Source organism: Pristiophorus japonicus, chromosome 10 (assembly GCF_044704955.1).
Source record: "Pristiophorus japonicus isolate sPriJap1 chromosome 10, sPriJap1.hap1, whole genome shotgun sequence".
Taxonomy (NCBI): Eukaryota; Metazoa; Chordata; class Chondrichthyes; family Pristiophoridae; genus Pristiophorus; species Pristiophorus japonicus.
Genome location: NC_091986.1, coordinates 173869675 through 173884556, shown reverse-complemented (window position 1 = coordinate 173884556; position 14882 = coordinate 173869675). Strand labels below are relative to the sequence as shown.

The 14882-nt window shown below is 43.9% G+C and overlaps 1 protein-coding gene across 3 annotated transcripts in view; it reads left to right on the top strand.

Annotated features, from left to right (window-relative positions):
• The window catches only part of LOC139275203 (stAR-related lipid transfer protein 13-like), a 603587-nt gene that overhangs the window by 537735 nt on the left and 50970 nt on the right, over positions 1-14882 (top strand). For all 3 annotated transcript variants that reach the window (XM_070892343.1, XM_070892344.1, XM_070892345.1), the window contains one exon: positions 10548-10629. In XM_070892343.1, the coding sequence (XP_070748444.1) occupies positions 10548-10629 (82 nt within the window). The remainder of the gene's footprint in view (positions 1-10547; positions 10630-14882) is intronic.

Below are 14882 nucleotides of genomic sequence, written 5' to 3'. Positions count from 1 at the left end.
CTGACCCATACAGGAGAGCGGGTATTACTACAGCCCTGTAGACTATGAGTTTGGTGGTAGATTTGACGGCCTGGTCTTCGAACACTCTTTTCGTCAGATGGCCAAAGGCTGCACTGGCGCACTGGAGGCGATGCTAAATCTCCGCATCAATGTCTACCTTTGTTGATAAGAGGCTCCCGAGATATGGGAAATGGTCCACGTTGTCAAGGGCCGCGCAGTGAATCTTGATGACTGGGGGGCAGTGTTGTGCGGCGGTGACAGGCTGGTGGAGGACCTTTGTCTTATGGATGTTAAGCGGAAGGCCCATGCTTTCATATGCCTCAGTGAATACATTGACTATATCCTGGAGTTCAGCCTCTGAATGTGCGCAGACACAGGCATCGACCGCATACTGCAGCTCAACGACAGAGGTTGGGGTGATCTTGGACTTGGCCTGGAGGCGGCGTAGGTTAAACAGCTTCCCACTGGTTCTGTAGTTTAATTCCACTCCAGCGGGGAGCTTGTTGATTGTGAGGTGGAGTATGGCAGCGAGGAAGATTGAGAAGAGGGTTGGAGCGATGACGCAGCCCTGTTTGACCCTGGTCTGGACGTGGATTGGGTCTATAATGGATCTGTTGGTAAGGATCACGGCGGGCATGTCATCATAAAGGATGAAGGCGAAGGATGTTGACAAACTTTTGGGGGCTCCATAGACCCTCACGGTTGATAGTGTTAAAGGCTTTTGTAAGATCGAAAAAGGCCATGTTCAGGGCTGGCGCTGCTCCCTGCATTTTTCCTGCAGCTGTCACACTGCAAAGATCATGACCGCTGTGCCCCGTAGAGGACGAAATCCACACTGTGATTCCGGGAGGAACTCTTCGGCCACAGGGGGAAGATGATTGAGGAGAACTCGAGCGACAACTTTCCCAATGGCTGATAGCAGGGAGTTTCCCCTGTAGTTGCCGCAGTCGGACTTGTCCCCTTTTTAAAAAAAATGGTCACAATCACTGCATCTCTGAGATCTCCTGGCATGCTCTCCTCCCTCCAGATGAGAGAGATGAGGTCGTGTATTCGTGCCAACAGCGCCTCTCCGCCATATTTTAGCGCCTCAGCAGGGATTCCATCTGCACCCGTAGTCTTGTTATTCTTCAGCTGTTTTATGGCTTTGCCTACCTTGTGCAGCATTGGAGTTTCACTGAGTTGGTGGTGGGTCACATGCTGCGGGATCGAATCGAGAACACTCGGGTCAAAGGCAGAGTCTCGATTGAGGAGATCTTTGAAGTGCTCCTTCCATCGGGCCATGACAGCCTCGGTGTCCTTGATGAGTGTTTCCCTGTTCTTGGCCAGGAGTAGAGTGGGGCCTTGGGAGTTTGGACCATAGGTGGCCTTGACTGCAGTGAAGAATCCTCGCATGTCGTGGCTGTCGGCCAGTTGTTGTATCTCCTGTGCTTTTTCCATCCACCACCTATTCTTTAGGTCCCGGGTTTTTTTTGGACCTGAACCTTGAGCCGTCTATAATGTTGTTTTGCAGCTCCCAAGTTGGGTTGTTGCTTGAGGCTCAGAAATGCTTTGCACTTGCGATCTATTAGTTCTTCGATCTCCTGATCATTTTCATCAAACCAGTCCTGATGTTTTCTGGTTGAGTGACCAAGTGTCTCTTCACAGGCACTGGTTATAGAGGCCTGGAGGGCAGAACAAGTGCTGTGGGCATTCAGCATCTCAGGGTCATCAAAGCATGCCAGATTAGCGGAGAGGCGCTGGCTGTATAGGGCTCTCTTAGCTGGGTCTCTAAGTGCACCAGCATTAACTTTTTTGCGGAACTGCTTCTGCTGTCCCCTCTGCTTTGGGGCTATGTTAATGTTGATAATGGATCGGATTTGGCGGTGGTCCGTCCAGTAGTCGTCAGCTCCTGTCATAGCCTGGGTGATGCGCACATCCTTGCGATCCCTGGCTCGGACGATGACATAGTCGAGCAGGTGCCAGTGTTTGGAGCGAGGGTGTTGCCACGATGCCTTGTATTTGTCCCTCTGGCGGAACAGGAAACCTGTGCAGTGGCGCACTGCTCCGGGGAACACATGCGGCCGGCGCACTGCTCCGGGGAACCCGTGCAGTGGCGCACTGCTCCGGGGAACATGTGCGGCCGGCTTGCCAGAATTTCAATGTAAAAACTGCGCAGGACCCCAAAATAAAATTACAGGGGGGGGACATGGAGTGCCACCTCATTTACTGGCTGTCCCTCAGTATATCAGATGTTATAGGTTTCACCAGACCAGCCTGTGACCAGCAAAGCCCTGGGAGAGTCATCCCCCATATGCAGTAGGTTCCCAATGATCATTTCTAGTTTTCTTCTCTTTTTGCTCTTTGTCACCTGACCGCTGTTGCAGAGATATGGTTCCATAGGCACCAACAGCCCTCCACCACCTCACTCGAGTGGCCATTCTTTGGGCTAGATTTTCGGTTTCCGTCAAACGGTAGTTTTACGCCAAAATTACCATTTTCGCTGCGCTGCCGTTAGGCCTAACTTTCGGCCTTTAAATCTACGCCAGGGCGCATCGATAAAGTCAGCATTGCACAAGGATTCGCGGCACAAACCGTGAGTTTCTGCAACTTGAGTCCAGGGCTGGGTAGTGCTGCGAGAGAGGCCTTGGGCGGGGGGGGGTAGCAGACAGGCAGGGAAAACAAAAACAAAAAAAAAAACCCTTACCTACTAAAGCGCTGAAAACTAATTTAAAAATAAAAACTTTAACTTACCTTTTTGCAGGTCTTCATACTTACCGCTGCTGGCAGGGCTGCACCAACAGTTTGACCCTGTCGGTATTTTGGGCGTGGCGTAAGGGTCGGGAGAGTGCCGAAAGTGCGACGCAAACGCAATCTGCGTCGTCGCACGTCGGCACACCTCTCCCGGTGGTATGTGCAGGCGTTCCATAAAGAGGTACGTGAGGATACCGCTGACCATGTTTTCGCCACGGAGGGTCAAATCGCAGCGAAAACCCGGTCGCAAAGTTGGTGAAAATTCAGCCCAATAGTTATGTGAGCTGCGACTGTGAACATCTGTTTGATTTTGGAGGCATTCCAACAGACCTGGTCCTGGCCTTGCCTGACATCCACATACATGCACGTTCATGCAGAGGTCCAAGGGGCAGCGATGTTTCAGGGGGCCATGGGATAGTGTCTAGGAACTGGAATCCCCTGTGTGTGTTGAGTGGGTGGTGGAGGAAAGCATTATCAGCCACCTCCTGTTTTAGTTTCAAATTAAATGTAACGTGAAAGCTTACCCCAGTCTTAAGTTAACACTGTATATTGATTATTAAGAGTATGTCGATTTTTGTATAAAAAACACTTGCACGGGAGTCATTTGGAAGTAACCAGCCCTGAATCATTTTAAAGATGTGATTATTACAAAAGGTACAGCAGGCTTCATGGAGATCTTTATTTTTTGTAGGATAATATCAGCCATTAAATATACATGAGGCACACGTATTAACTCTTTATTTTATGGTGTCTGAAATGCAATGTTTCCACATTTCCATTATATAACAATAACACAGTCAAATAACTAAATGTTTCTCAAGTTAAACATTCTGTACAATGCAGTGCCTGACATACCTTTAGCAGGATTAACATTTTAAAGGAGATTTGAGGTTTTACATGTGGTGCGATTTTGGTTTCCGTCTGTTCTTTAACGTTGGACTTGAAATCCACCAACTGTTCTACAAGGTTATCAACAAACCAGATCAGTGGGCAGAATAAAAAATATGTTGTCAGCAGTGCACCTTTCAAGCAAACTTGAAAATCACATCGAATCGATTTCATGTCATCCGGATCTTGGCTCAATTTAATTTGACACAATTGGTATGAGATCTTCTCCAAGATAGTCTCAGACCCTTTGGCTTCTCATTGGCTGCAGTATAACTGCACCAAGTGCAAAGTAAACTTAAAAATAAATATTCAGACTATTAGGAGCCCGCTAAACTTTATTTTTAAACTTTATAATTTTAACAAAGACTCCACTATTATGTTGGTTCTCTTTACTGCGTGAACAATTGACCTTGTTTTTGAATAGTGTTCCGCTTCACATCACTCGGTAATACTGAGCATTCAGCACAGTAACTTTATGCTGCTGACTTGTAACACTCAAGTTGTCTCAAGCCGGCACCTGCAGTATGACAAATTTGATGGCAGAAAATTGCATGAAGTACGCTTCAAAACCCTGAGAGATTCAGAACAACGACTAAAGATTATAGCAGACTTCTATATTTGAAAGAGATTGTATTCCCAAACTAGAAAAATACAAGTTTGCTATATTTTCTATTCTGATGAGCAATAAAGTATTTAATATATAAAATATATCTATATTCCTGGGCCTTGCTATTGTAGTTTTTGAACACTGTCCTACAAGACATGGGGCCCGAAATGCATCATATTACCGCCCATTTACTGCCCAGAAATGTGAAGTTCATCAAAAAAAAATCACATACTGCCCAGATACCGGCGACAATACTGTGGGCAGAAAATTCATCAGTCATTTACCACCAGTGGTATTCGATACTGCCTGCTCATCATTTAAGGCCCAAATACTGCCCAAAATGGTAACTTCATCATTAAGATCCATTTACCACCGGACCTAAATACCGCCCTGAAAAAGCAGGTCTTACCTGATCTTAAGTGAACGGTATGGATGCCATTTTGGAAACTGGAGCATTTGATGAAAGGCTGCTTAAGATTAGTATCTAGCGTCCTCAGAAACTGGAATTTCTTTTTCTGTTTTGTTTTCTTTATCCAGTTTAAAGTTCATCATTCAATGCCCTTTCACGCAAATCGATGATTAAACAACTCCCTCCGCACCCCTTACTCCCCCTGTCAATATGTTGAATTTACAAAATGATTCCACACTGATCATTTTTTCTTCAAGTTATTTTTACTTTGTTGCTGCAGTAATTTTGCTGACTGTTGGGCTCTTGTTCTTCACCCCAATGTTGAACATGGAAAACTGGCATCTAATCATTGGAAGTCCTCAGAATAGTTAGCTATAAAGAATCGCGGAAAAAAACAACCTCAGAAAAAGAAGAAAATAAAATTGCGCATGCGCAGAATTCCGTTCTTTTCGCAATCGAGAAAAAAAGCTGATCTCGATCGACTACAATGCTCGCCACCGCCCGCTACATACTGCTCCCACTATCGCCCGAAAAAGTGTCACCCAATTAGCGGTCCTCAATCTTAGCGGTATGCGGACGAGAAACGGGTGGTGGCAGTACTTCATTAATTTCAGGCCCATGGAATTAACTCCAACTAGTCTGATTAGACTGTAACCAGAGGGAAGATGAAACACATCCCCATAGATATTGTTATACTTGAGGCAAAGTACCACAGATGCTGGGAATCTGAATCAAAAACAGAAAATGTTGCAAACGCTCAGCATTTGTGGAAGAATGAACCAAAGGTAACATTTCAGGACTAGTGCCCCTTTGTCAGAACTGGAAGATGTTACAGATGAACAGCGTATAAGGAGGAACAGAGCAAGAGAAGAGGTGGGAGAACAATTACCACAAACACAAGAAAAGAGAGAGCATCATCTGGAAAGTGGTTAGGAGGAAAACTGGCAAAGTGGAGCAGGTTCCAGTGGGGAACCCCTATCCCAATCCCCAAGCATCAACATATTCCCTCCCTCATCACCAGAAGCACCGGTACACCCATTACCAACACCTACTGTGAGATAGAAAATGGGAGCTGCGGTTAAGGTCAAAGCCATTTTATTTTTACATGCTACCCTCCCCCACTCAGCAATTTGACTTTAGATATTCACACATCCTCTGTGTATCATATATCTTTTATTTCTCGAATTTCTCTCAATCGTGTCTCCATTTGTCTCGCACTATTATCACTTCTGTTATTTAATCCTATCCTGTTCTCCACCTAATCACTTTTAAACTTATGCTGTTTGCATTCAGATTCCATGAGCCACGTCCCAGTGTTTACACTGTGAAATCTGACTTCTATTCTGACAGTGTATCGTGGGTCTACGAGACTGCTGGCAGGATAAATGCAAGGAGCCGGTTCACTGACACAAGGCCAAAGTAAAAGCAACAGATCTGTTAATGCACGGTACAACTGGCCCAGCAATTCGCTGCTCCTAATTAGATCATTATCCATTAATGAACCACCAATTGAGCTGTCTAAATTGCATCCATAATAATGGACCAAAAGTACTGTATGCTTGTATATATCTTTACAGAGCACAATTAAATTCCATTTCACTTGATTTTGTTCATATGAATGCATTGTCATTGTTGAAAACTTAGCCAACAAAAGAGAAATGGATAGCCCAGCCCCTTTTACATGGACTAGTTTTTGAACTATACTATATTTGTCAACATTTGGATTTAGGTATCAGCAGCAACCCACAACAATGAAAATTTAGAACAGTTGTCCAGAACAAGTCACATAAAAGGATATCTATTGTTAATAAATCCCAGAATTTGATTCTTTTTGTCTGCCAGGTTACAGAAATCCTGCCAGTTTGCCCCCTGCTGTAAACATGGGCATCTGATCAGTATAGTGACTGGATTTCATTATTGGCATCATGCATACAGGCTGCACAATTATTTGTCAATAAAGTTTTTAACAAATTGTTTATTAACGACCTTCCCAATTTCAATCGTCACCATCTCCTGAATGTCTGTAAGTAAAAATAAACATATTCTGGAATGTTTTAATGATCTGTAAATTTACCTGAGTTTCATCATCTTTAAGAAGCAAATTTTTTTTTAACTTCTGGAATTTGTTGACTTTGTTCACCTGCTTGTTCTACACCATAATCCACTTCCAGCAAATCAGGACAGTCCAGCCATGTGATACCTTCCTGAACATCATTAGTCCCTCTCCTTACTCCAGCTACTGGGAGCTAGACTTGCATGATGTTGCAAAAGACTCATCCGTGGGCAGTTTTGTCCCCTTCCCATATCCCTAGGTTACCTGGTTAAGACTCAATGAGCTTCCTTATAATGGAACACGCATGTCAGTCAAAGTTTAGGCCTCCTAGATTGGAGTACAGTGCTCTGATATCATTTACTGTTTGCGCGCCAACTTACTTCAATGTATGTTCTGCAGGAATAGCTTGAAGCTGTTTCGTTTAAAAAGGAAGTTGTCTATGAAGCCAAAATGCATGCTTATATGGATTGACAGACTGTCTTGGCTGATTGAAGAAAGATTGAATGTCTGAAGATGGAGACCATCAATCTTTTATCCTTTCTTTACTACATAAGAACATGAGAAATAGGAGCAGGGGTAAGCCATTTGACCCCTCGAGCCTGCTCCGCTATTTAATAAGATCATGGCTGATCTGATCATGGACTCAGTTCCACTTCCCTGCCCACTCCCCATAACCCTTTATTCCCTTATCGCTCAAAAATCTGTCCATCTCCGCCGTAAATATATTCAATGACCCAGCCTCCACAGCTCTCTGGGGCAGAGAATTCCACAGATTTACAACCCTCAGAGAAGAAATTTCTCCTCATCTCAATTTTAAATGGGCGGCCCCTTATTCTGAGACTGTGCCCCCTAGTTTTAGTTTCTCCTATGAGTGGAAATATCGGGCCCAAGTTTCCACACGATAAAAAACGGGCGCCCCTCCGAGCTGCGCCGCGCTGAAAACGGCGCCGGAAAAAAATGCGCGATTCTGGAACGCCCTGCAGCTCCATGTCTGCTTGGCGCGGCGCCCAGGGGGGCGGAGCCTACCACTCGTGCCGATTTTGTAAGTGGGAGGGGGCGGGTACCATTTAAATTAGTTTTTTTCCTGCCGGCAACCCTGCGCGTGCGCGTTGGAGCGTTCGCGCATGCGCAGTGTGAAGGAAACATTGGCGCTCGGCCATTTTTGTAGTTCTTTGTAGCTGTTTAATTTTTGAACATTTTTTAATAAAAGCACATTGCCATCAGCACTGAGGCTTCTTGCAGCAGTGAGAAGGTGCAGGAAGCCTCAGAAGTTGAGGCAGCCGTTTCCCGACGGCCTTTCCCCCCCACCCCGTGCCGTCGGGAATGGCTGCTCAACTTCTGAGGCTTCCTGCAGCCTTCTCACTGTCTCCTTCCCCCCCCCGCCCGCCGTCTGGAACGGCTTCCTCCCCCCCGCTGCGTTCGGTCGGTCGGTCGGGCCCGCACTCCCTCCCTCCCCCCGCCCACCCGCTGTCTGGAACGGCTTCCTCCCCCCCCCCCCCCGCTGCAGTCGGTCGGTCGGGCCCGCACTCCCTCCCTCCCTCCCCCGCCGTCAGGAACGGCTTCCTCCTCCCCCCCCCTGCCGTCGGGAACGAACGGCTGCCTCAACTTGTGAGGCTTCCTGCAGCATTCTCCCTGCCTGAAGCACTTTCACACAGGTAGGAAGATGATTTATTTAATCTTTTCTTTGCTTATAAATTTTTATTCAGGTTGGATTTATTTGTATAATATTTGTATAAGTATAAATAAGGATTTATTGTAGAATTTAATGACTTCCCCATCCCCTCCCCCCCCCCCCCCCCCCCCCCACCTCATTCTGGACGCCTAATTTGTAACCTGCGCCTGATTTTTTTAATGTGTAGAACAGGTTTTTTCAGTTCTACAAAAATCTTCACTTGCTCCATTCTAAGTTAGTTTGGAGTACATTTTCACTGTGGAAACTTTGAAATCAGGCGTCAGTGGCCGGACACGCCCCCTTTTGAAGAAAAAATTCTGTTCCAAAGTGAAATTGTTCTAACTGACTAGAACTGCAGAAAAAAAAATGTGGAGAATTGCGATTTCTAAGATAGTCCGTTCTCCACCAGTTGCTCCTAAAAAATCAGGCGCAAATCATGTGGAAACTTGGCCCCATCCTCTCTGCATCCAACTTGTCGAACACTCTCATTATCTTCTATGTTTCAATAAGATCCGCGATTTAATTTTTCTGAACTCCAATGAGTATAGGCTCAACCTATCCTCATAAGTCAACCCCGTCATCTCTGGAATTAACCTAGTGAACCTTCTCTGAACAGCCTCCAATGTATGTATATCCTTCGTTAAATACAGAGACCAAAACTGTATACAGTACTCCAGGTGTGGCCCCACCAATACCCTGTACAGTTGTAGCAGGACTTCTCTGCTTTTATACTCCACCCCCCTTGCAATAAAGACCAACATTGTATTTGCCTTCCTGATTACTTGCTGTACTTGCATACTAACTTTTTGTGTTTCATGCACAAGGATCCCTCAGGTCCCTCTGTACTGAAGCACTTTGCAATTTTTTTTCATTTAAATTATAATTTGCTTTTCTATTATTTCTGCCAAAGTGGATAACCTCACATTTTCCCACATTATACTCCATCTGCCAAATTTTTGACAACTCACTTAGCCTGTCTCTATCCCTTTGCAGAATTTTTTGTGTCCTCCTCACAATTTGCTTTCCCACCCATCTTTGTATCATCAGCAAACGTGGCCACATTACATTCGGTCCCTTCATCTAAGTCATTAATATAGATTGTAAATAGTTGAAGCCCCAGCACCGATCCCTGCGGCACCCCACTAGTTACTGTTTGCCAACTGGAAAATGAGCCGTTTATCCCGACTCTCTGTTTTAGCAGCATAGTATACATACAAGTCAGTTTTACTTCTGCAGTCCCACCTTAAAGATTTAAAATGTTAATTTCCTGTGTGTAGTGCACTTTATTCTTGTTTACCAAACACAGAGCTGTTTATCCAATGCCAGTGGCTTGTCTTTTGAAACCGTATTCTGTTCTACATTATCTTGAGTTGATTGTTTTACTGATTAACTGAAATCCGTGATGGTGTAGCATGTTCAAGGAAATACTATTGAGAAATGTAAACAAAAATGGAATTTTAGCACTGTTATTGACTAGATGTCCCACTCCTTGACAATGTATAAGAGGAAAATTCTGGAGCTAGGTACATGACACTCCTTCATTTATCTCGAACATCCGAGCTTCAGCTACAAGATGATGGGAAAATTTTGACCTATCTGTTAAATAAACTAAACATTTCCTCCAGTTTCTAATTTCACGATCTCATTGATTGCAAACAGATGTAAAACAAAACCTCATTTTATATAACAAAGGCCAAAGAATTCCTTTTTGGAAGTGAGCTTCTTGTACTCTCTCAAATCAAGTTTTGGACCAAGTTATTTTTATATCTTCTCTGCCTTCCACTAGAACAAGGCTCCGAAAATGATGTTGACCACCCAGTGAGATATTCTCTAACTTTCCCATTGGAAACATTGTAAAATGACATTCAAGCTTGTATTTGTGTCTTTTCAAGTGAATGTTACATAAAGATCATGCTGAGTTGATGGAGGTCTGAAAAAGAAACAGAAAAGGCCAGAAATAAACAGCGGGTTTTCAACATCTGAAAATAAAAAGGACAGGTTACTATTTCTGTGTGAACCATGTACTTTCTCTTGTCAAATGCTGATGGATCTGCTAAGTGTATTTCTGACCATTTCTGTTTTTATTTTATGTAAACAACATGCTGTTTATTAACTTGAAGAAAGCTTTGTTTGGCTCATATCACAATACACTACCAATATATAATTAAGATATTTTGGTCTATTGTAGATTCCCAATTCCCAATTGACATTGCGTCTGTGAAGAAGGATCATGATTTTCTTGACAAAGATTTCATAGAACCACTTTGTAGGTAAGAAATGTAAAACAAATATTCACTTTAACTGTAATATGATATTATGTGTTTCTCAATTTGAATAAAATGACAATTCTGCACTCACAATGTCGGATGCTATTATGCCAATGTGCGCAATAAACTTCAGGCAGTTTCTGAAGAACTGGCCATGGAGAAATCACTTTTCCATGAATTCATATTGTGGTCATGTTATGTCAGCATATGATTGATATACCCTTTGTTCGTGGCATCATTCCAGTATGTTTTCTGTGACTATATTTCCATTAAACATTTCAATATTATACATGTCTAATTCTGAAACGATTGAAATATTTATGAAATTAAACACACAGTTCACTTCTTCCTTCCCCCATCAAAACCGTAAAGATGTCTTGCTTGGTCTAGCTGTGGAAAATGTTAATGGACCTCAAGAAATGAATACGTGACTGAAAACACTGCCTTGATTGTTTTTAAAGACCAGAGTGCAGCACAAAGACAGCATTTTTATAAAAGCGGTATCTCCACAATTGATGAAATTGCCTTTGTCACTACAAGTGATTTATGTTCAGCAGTAATAAGAATTTTAATTGTCTTGTACAATTGGCGTGATTAGTTGAGACACCATTGCAAACGGAGCAGCGGTGTGAACGAATGCAAGTTCAAATTGTAGCAATGATTCTGGAGTACTCATTGAGAACCTCAGAAGGCAAACAAACCTCTGGCTGTTTAATGGTTGAGTAGGGAACACTTTTAGAGGAAGTCCGAGAGGCACCAACTGGTCATTCAATTTCTATCACTCTGGAAGAAAATGAATCGGTCATTATCCGTGGAAATGATAAGGGGACTGTGAATAACATCGTACTCATAGGGCTGGATTTTAGGCTTTTATGTTTTTGGGGCAATAATGGTGGCGGGGCAGGAAGGTTAGCGTTCGGGAATAGTTTGCGCCTCAGTAGGTAAGTTTGGGCAGCTGGGCCCTGCGTCAGGGGGCGCGGCGCTAAGGGAGGCATTGTACATCTCTCTTGGCGTCAGGGTGGGAAGCTCCCGAGCTAAAGAGTCAGGCCGGGAGCACTCAGAGATGTCTGGGGGCGGGGGGGGGGGAAGAAACCTAAAAAAAAACACAAAAACATTCCCAAAACAGTGCCCATGCCACCACAACACAAATCGCTAAAAAAATTAAAAGATAAAACAATCACACTTACCTTAGGAGTCCATTACTCACCACCTCGCAGTTGGGATAGTTGAACTGCCCTGATTTCCCAGGTGGTCATTGCGAGGCGCGATTCTGAGCGGACGGGTCGGGCAGGAGCACAAACGCACACCAATGTCGCAACCAGAGGCGTTGCACACCGTGGTGTGCAGCTCTTCCGGGCGGTGCTGCTCTGCGCCACCGCAAAACCCGAGGATCGCTGCATGACACTGATGGCTTACCGCCCGCCCAGAATACCTCTCTGCTGCCATTGTCACCGCTCCAGGGCGAAAAACAGAGCGCAAAAGACCGGAAAATCCAGCCCATGGTCTCTTAAGACAAGTCCTTTTGCAGATTTATTTGTCACGGCTGTACAAATCACTCTGGCTCCCACACTCTGAAGATGTCAGTCTGTGATTTCTCCCTGCTCTGTTACAGATCATGACCCCAATACCCTGGAGAAATACAAGATGATAATTAGCCCTGAAATCACAATCTGTCTACACATGATTTCAAATGTTATAGCTAATGTTATTGCTTTTGCAGCTGCTGTTGACATGACAACTAGGGATGTGCAATAAACACAGCCTTACCAGCATCACCTTATGAATAAAAGAAATGGAAAGTGTATTGAGGCGATTACAAACAGCTGTCTGCAGCTATGCACTTGTTGGCTTCCATTGAGTCCATGATCATAGAATCCCATCATTGAATGAAAGGGGGTGCAATATTTTGAAGGAATTATCCTGAAAATGCAAATAAACTTGAATAGAATGTTCGCTTTGATCCCTTCTCTTTGGACTTTGCTTTTCAAAGGCTCCTGCCCTTTGAGTATGACTGGCTGTCAGCCTAGCAGGGGTTGTATATGAAGGGAGAAGGATGGAGGCTGATCAGGCAAGCATTAGAATAATGAGTGGTTGAGGGACCTCCAATGTCTTTGGAATAGGGATGTGAGCATTAGATTGCATTACACTGTAGTTGAGATGCGGTGGAAAGTACAGTCTGCAAGGACAGTACTTAATTGCACCCAAAGCGCACCAGCAGGAGCTGAAATGGCTCCATAAAAGAGTCAGGACACAGGAGTAGCTGCATGCTCCATTGCGGTCATTTTTTCCTGGATAGACAAAAATATTCACGAGCCACTGGAGGTCATTTTCAGCTTCACCACTTCAGCAATATCCTGGCAAAATGGATTGCCTGCCCATTGGGATGGAATTTGGGCTGGTTCTATAATGCATGGATGATTCACTCTGCCAAATTATTGCATAAGAACATAAGAAATAGTAGCAGGTGTAGGCCATTCAGCCCCTTGCGTCTGTTCTGCCATTCAATACGATCATGACTGATCATCTACCTCAACTCCACTTTCCCACCTGATCCATATATCCTTTGATTCCCTTGGTGTCCAAAAATCTATCGATCTCTTTCTTGAAGAGACTCAATGACCAAGCATCCATAGCCCTCTGGGATACAGAATTCCAAAGATTCACAACCCTCTGAATGAAGAAATGTCTCCTCATCTTAGTCCTAAATGGACAACCCCTTATCCTGATACTATGACCCATAGGTCTAGACTATCCAGCCAGGGAAACAGCCTTTCAGCATCTACCCTAAGCCTTATAAGAATGTTTCACATTTCAATGAGATCACCTCTCATTCTTCTAAACTCCAGAGTTTAGGCCCATTCTACTCAATCTCTCCTCATAGGACAACCCTCTAATCCCAGCAATCAATCTAGTCTACTGCCTCCAAAGCAAGTATATCCTTCCTTGGGTAAGGTGACCAAAACTGTACACAGTACTCCAGGTGTGATCGCACCAAAGCTCTATATAATTGCAGTGAGACTTCCTTACTCTTATACTCCGACCCCCTTGCAATAAAGCTAACATGCCATTTGCCATCCTAATTGTCGGAGGGGTGGAGTGATGGGCTGGTTTTGAAATCCGATATCCATCCAAAAAACATTCCTCATTACATGCCAGCAAAGGGCCTTTGAGGCGACTTAGAAATGAAAGAAAGAGTAAGCTGAAAGTGCAACACACCCATTCCAATTAAGTACTCTGGTGGTTCCAGTGACAAAGTATGTGACCGCGTCTTATTAATGTTTTTGATCTTCCTCCTATACTGTATGCTGCTTTCCTCAGAGGCATGACCTCATCAACATCACATAGTCAAAGTTCACCTGACACTTGCATTTCAGGCTGGTAATAGTCCCAGCAGGACTGTGGTGGATTTAATGATTGGACTACAGGTGATAGTTGGTTCTCCTAGGATTAGTTAGAAGGGAATACAAATTCTTCGTCGATTCTGAAGAAAACCAAAGAGCCTCCAGTAGCTTTATCCTCTCAAACAGTCTGGTTATTTGGACTTAACATTTACACCTCTGGTAAGATGTGAGGACTCTGCCTCCTGTTTTGATCAATGTGGGTCCATATTTCAGCATGAGACGTTCCTGTCTATTGTTTACAACCATCAGAGCATTCCACAAAACCAGGCACCAGCCAATAAAGTCAGATTTGTACAAGATCTCTACATTTTATTTACAGGATTTGCAGTCCTTATAATTGTAACTGCTCCATGATATGAAATGTGCGTATTCTGAAAGATGCAAAACATTGTTAAATCAATAACCTGAATACTGACACTCAATAAACACATAGCTATTAACTGCTTCTCTTTCCTTAGCTAGAATATTTAGGTTGCATGTGTTGCAGCACATAATGGCTGTGCCTGCTCCAGAACTGATTCTTTAAGGTGAGTTGCACAGAATGGGCTGGATTTTGCAGTAGAAATATCAGTGAGTCTATCAGCGCTCACCGTATATGTGTAAATCGGACAGCAACTTCCAGTGTCCGCACACACGCAGTTAAATGCGTAAATCCGTAAGTTGCTAATCGAGATGCCCTGCTCCTCCAGAAGCTGAGCAAGAATGGAATCTTGCAGATAACAAAATGTATTTTTTTTATTTTTCTGTGTCTCTGATATCTCTCTCTTTCTTAAGCCAAGCTTAATCCAATCTTTCTTTCCCTCTCTCTCTTTTATTTTGCTTTCTGTACCCGATTTGACTTTGAATTAAATATTC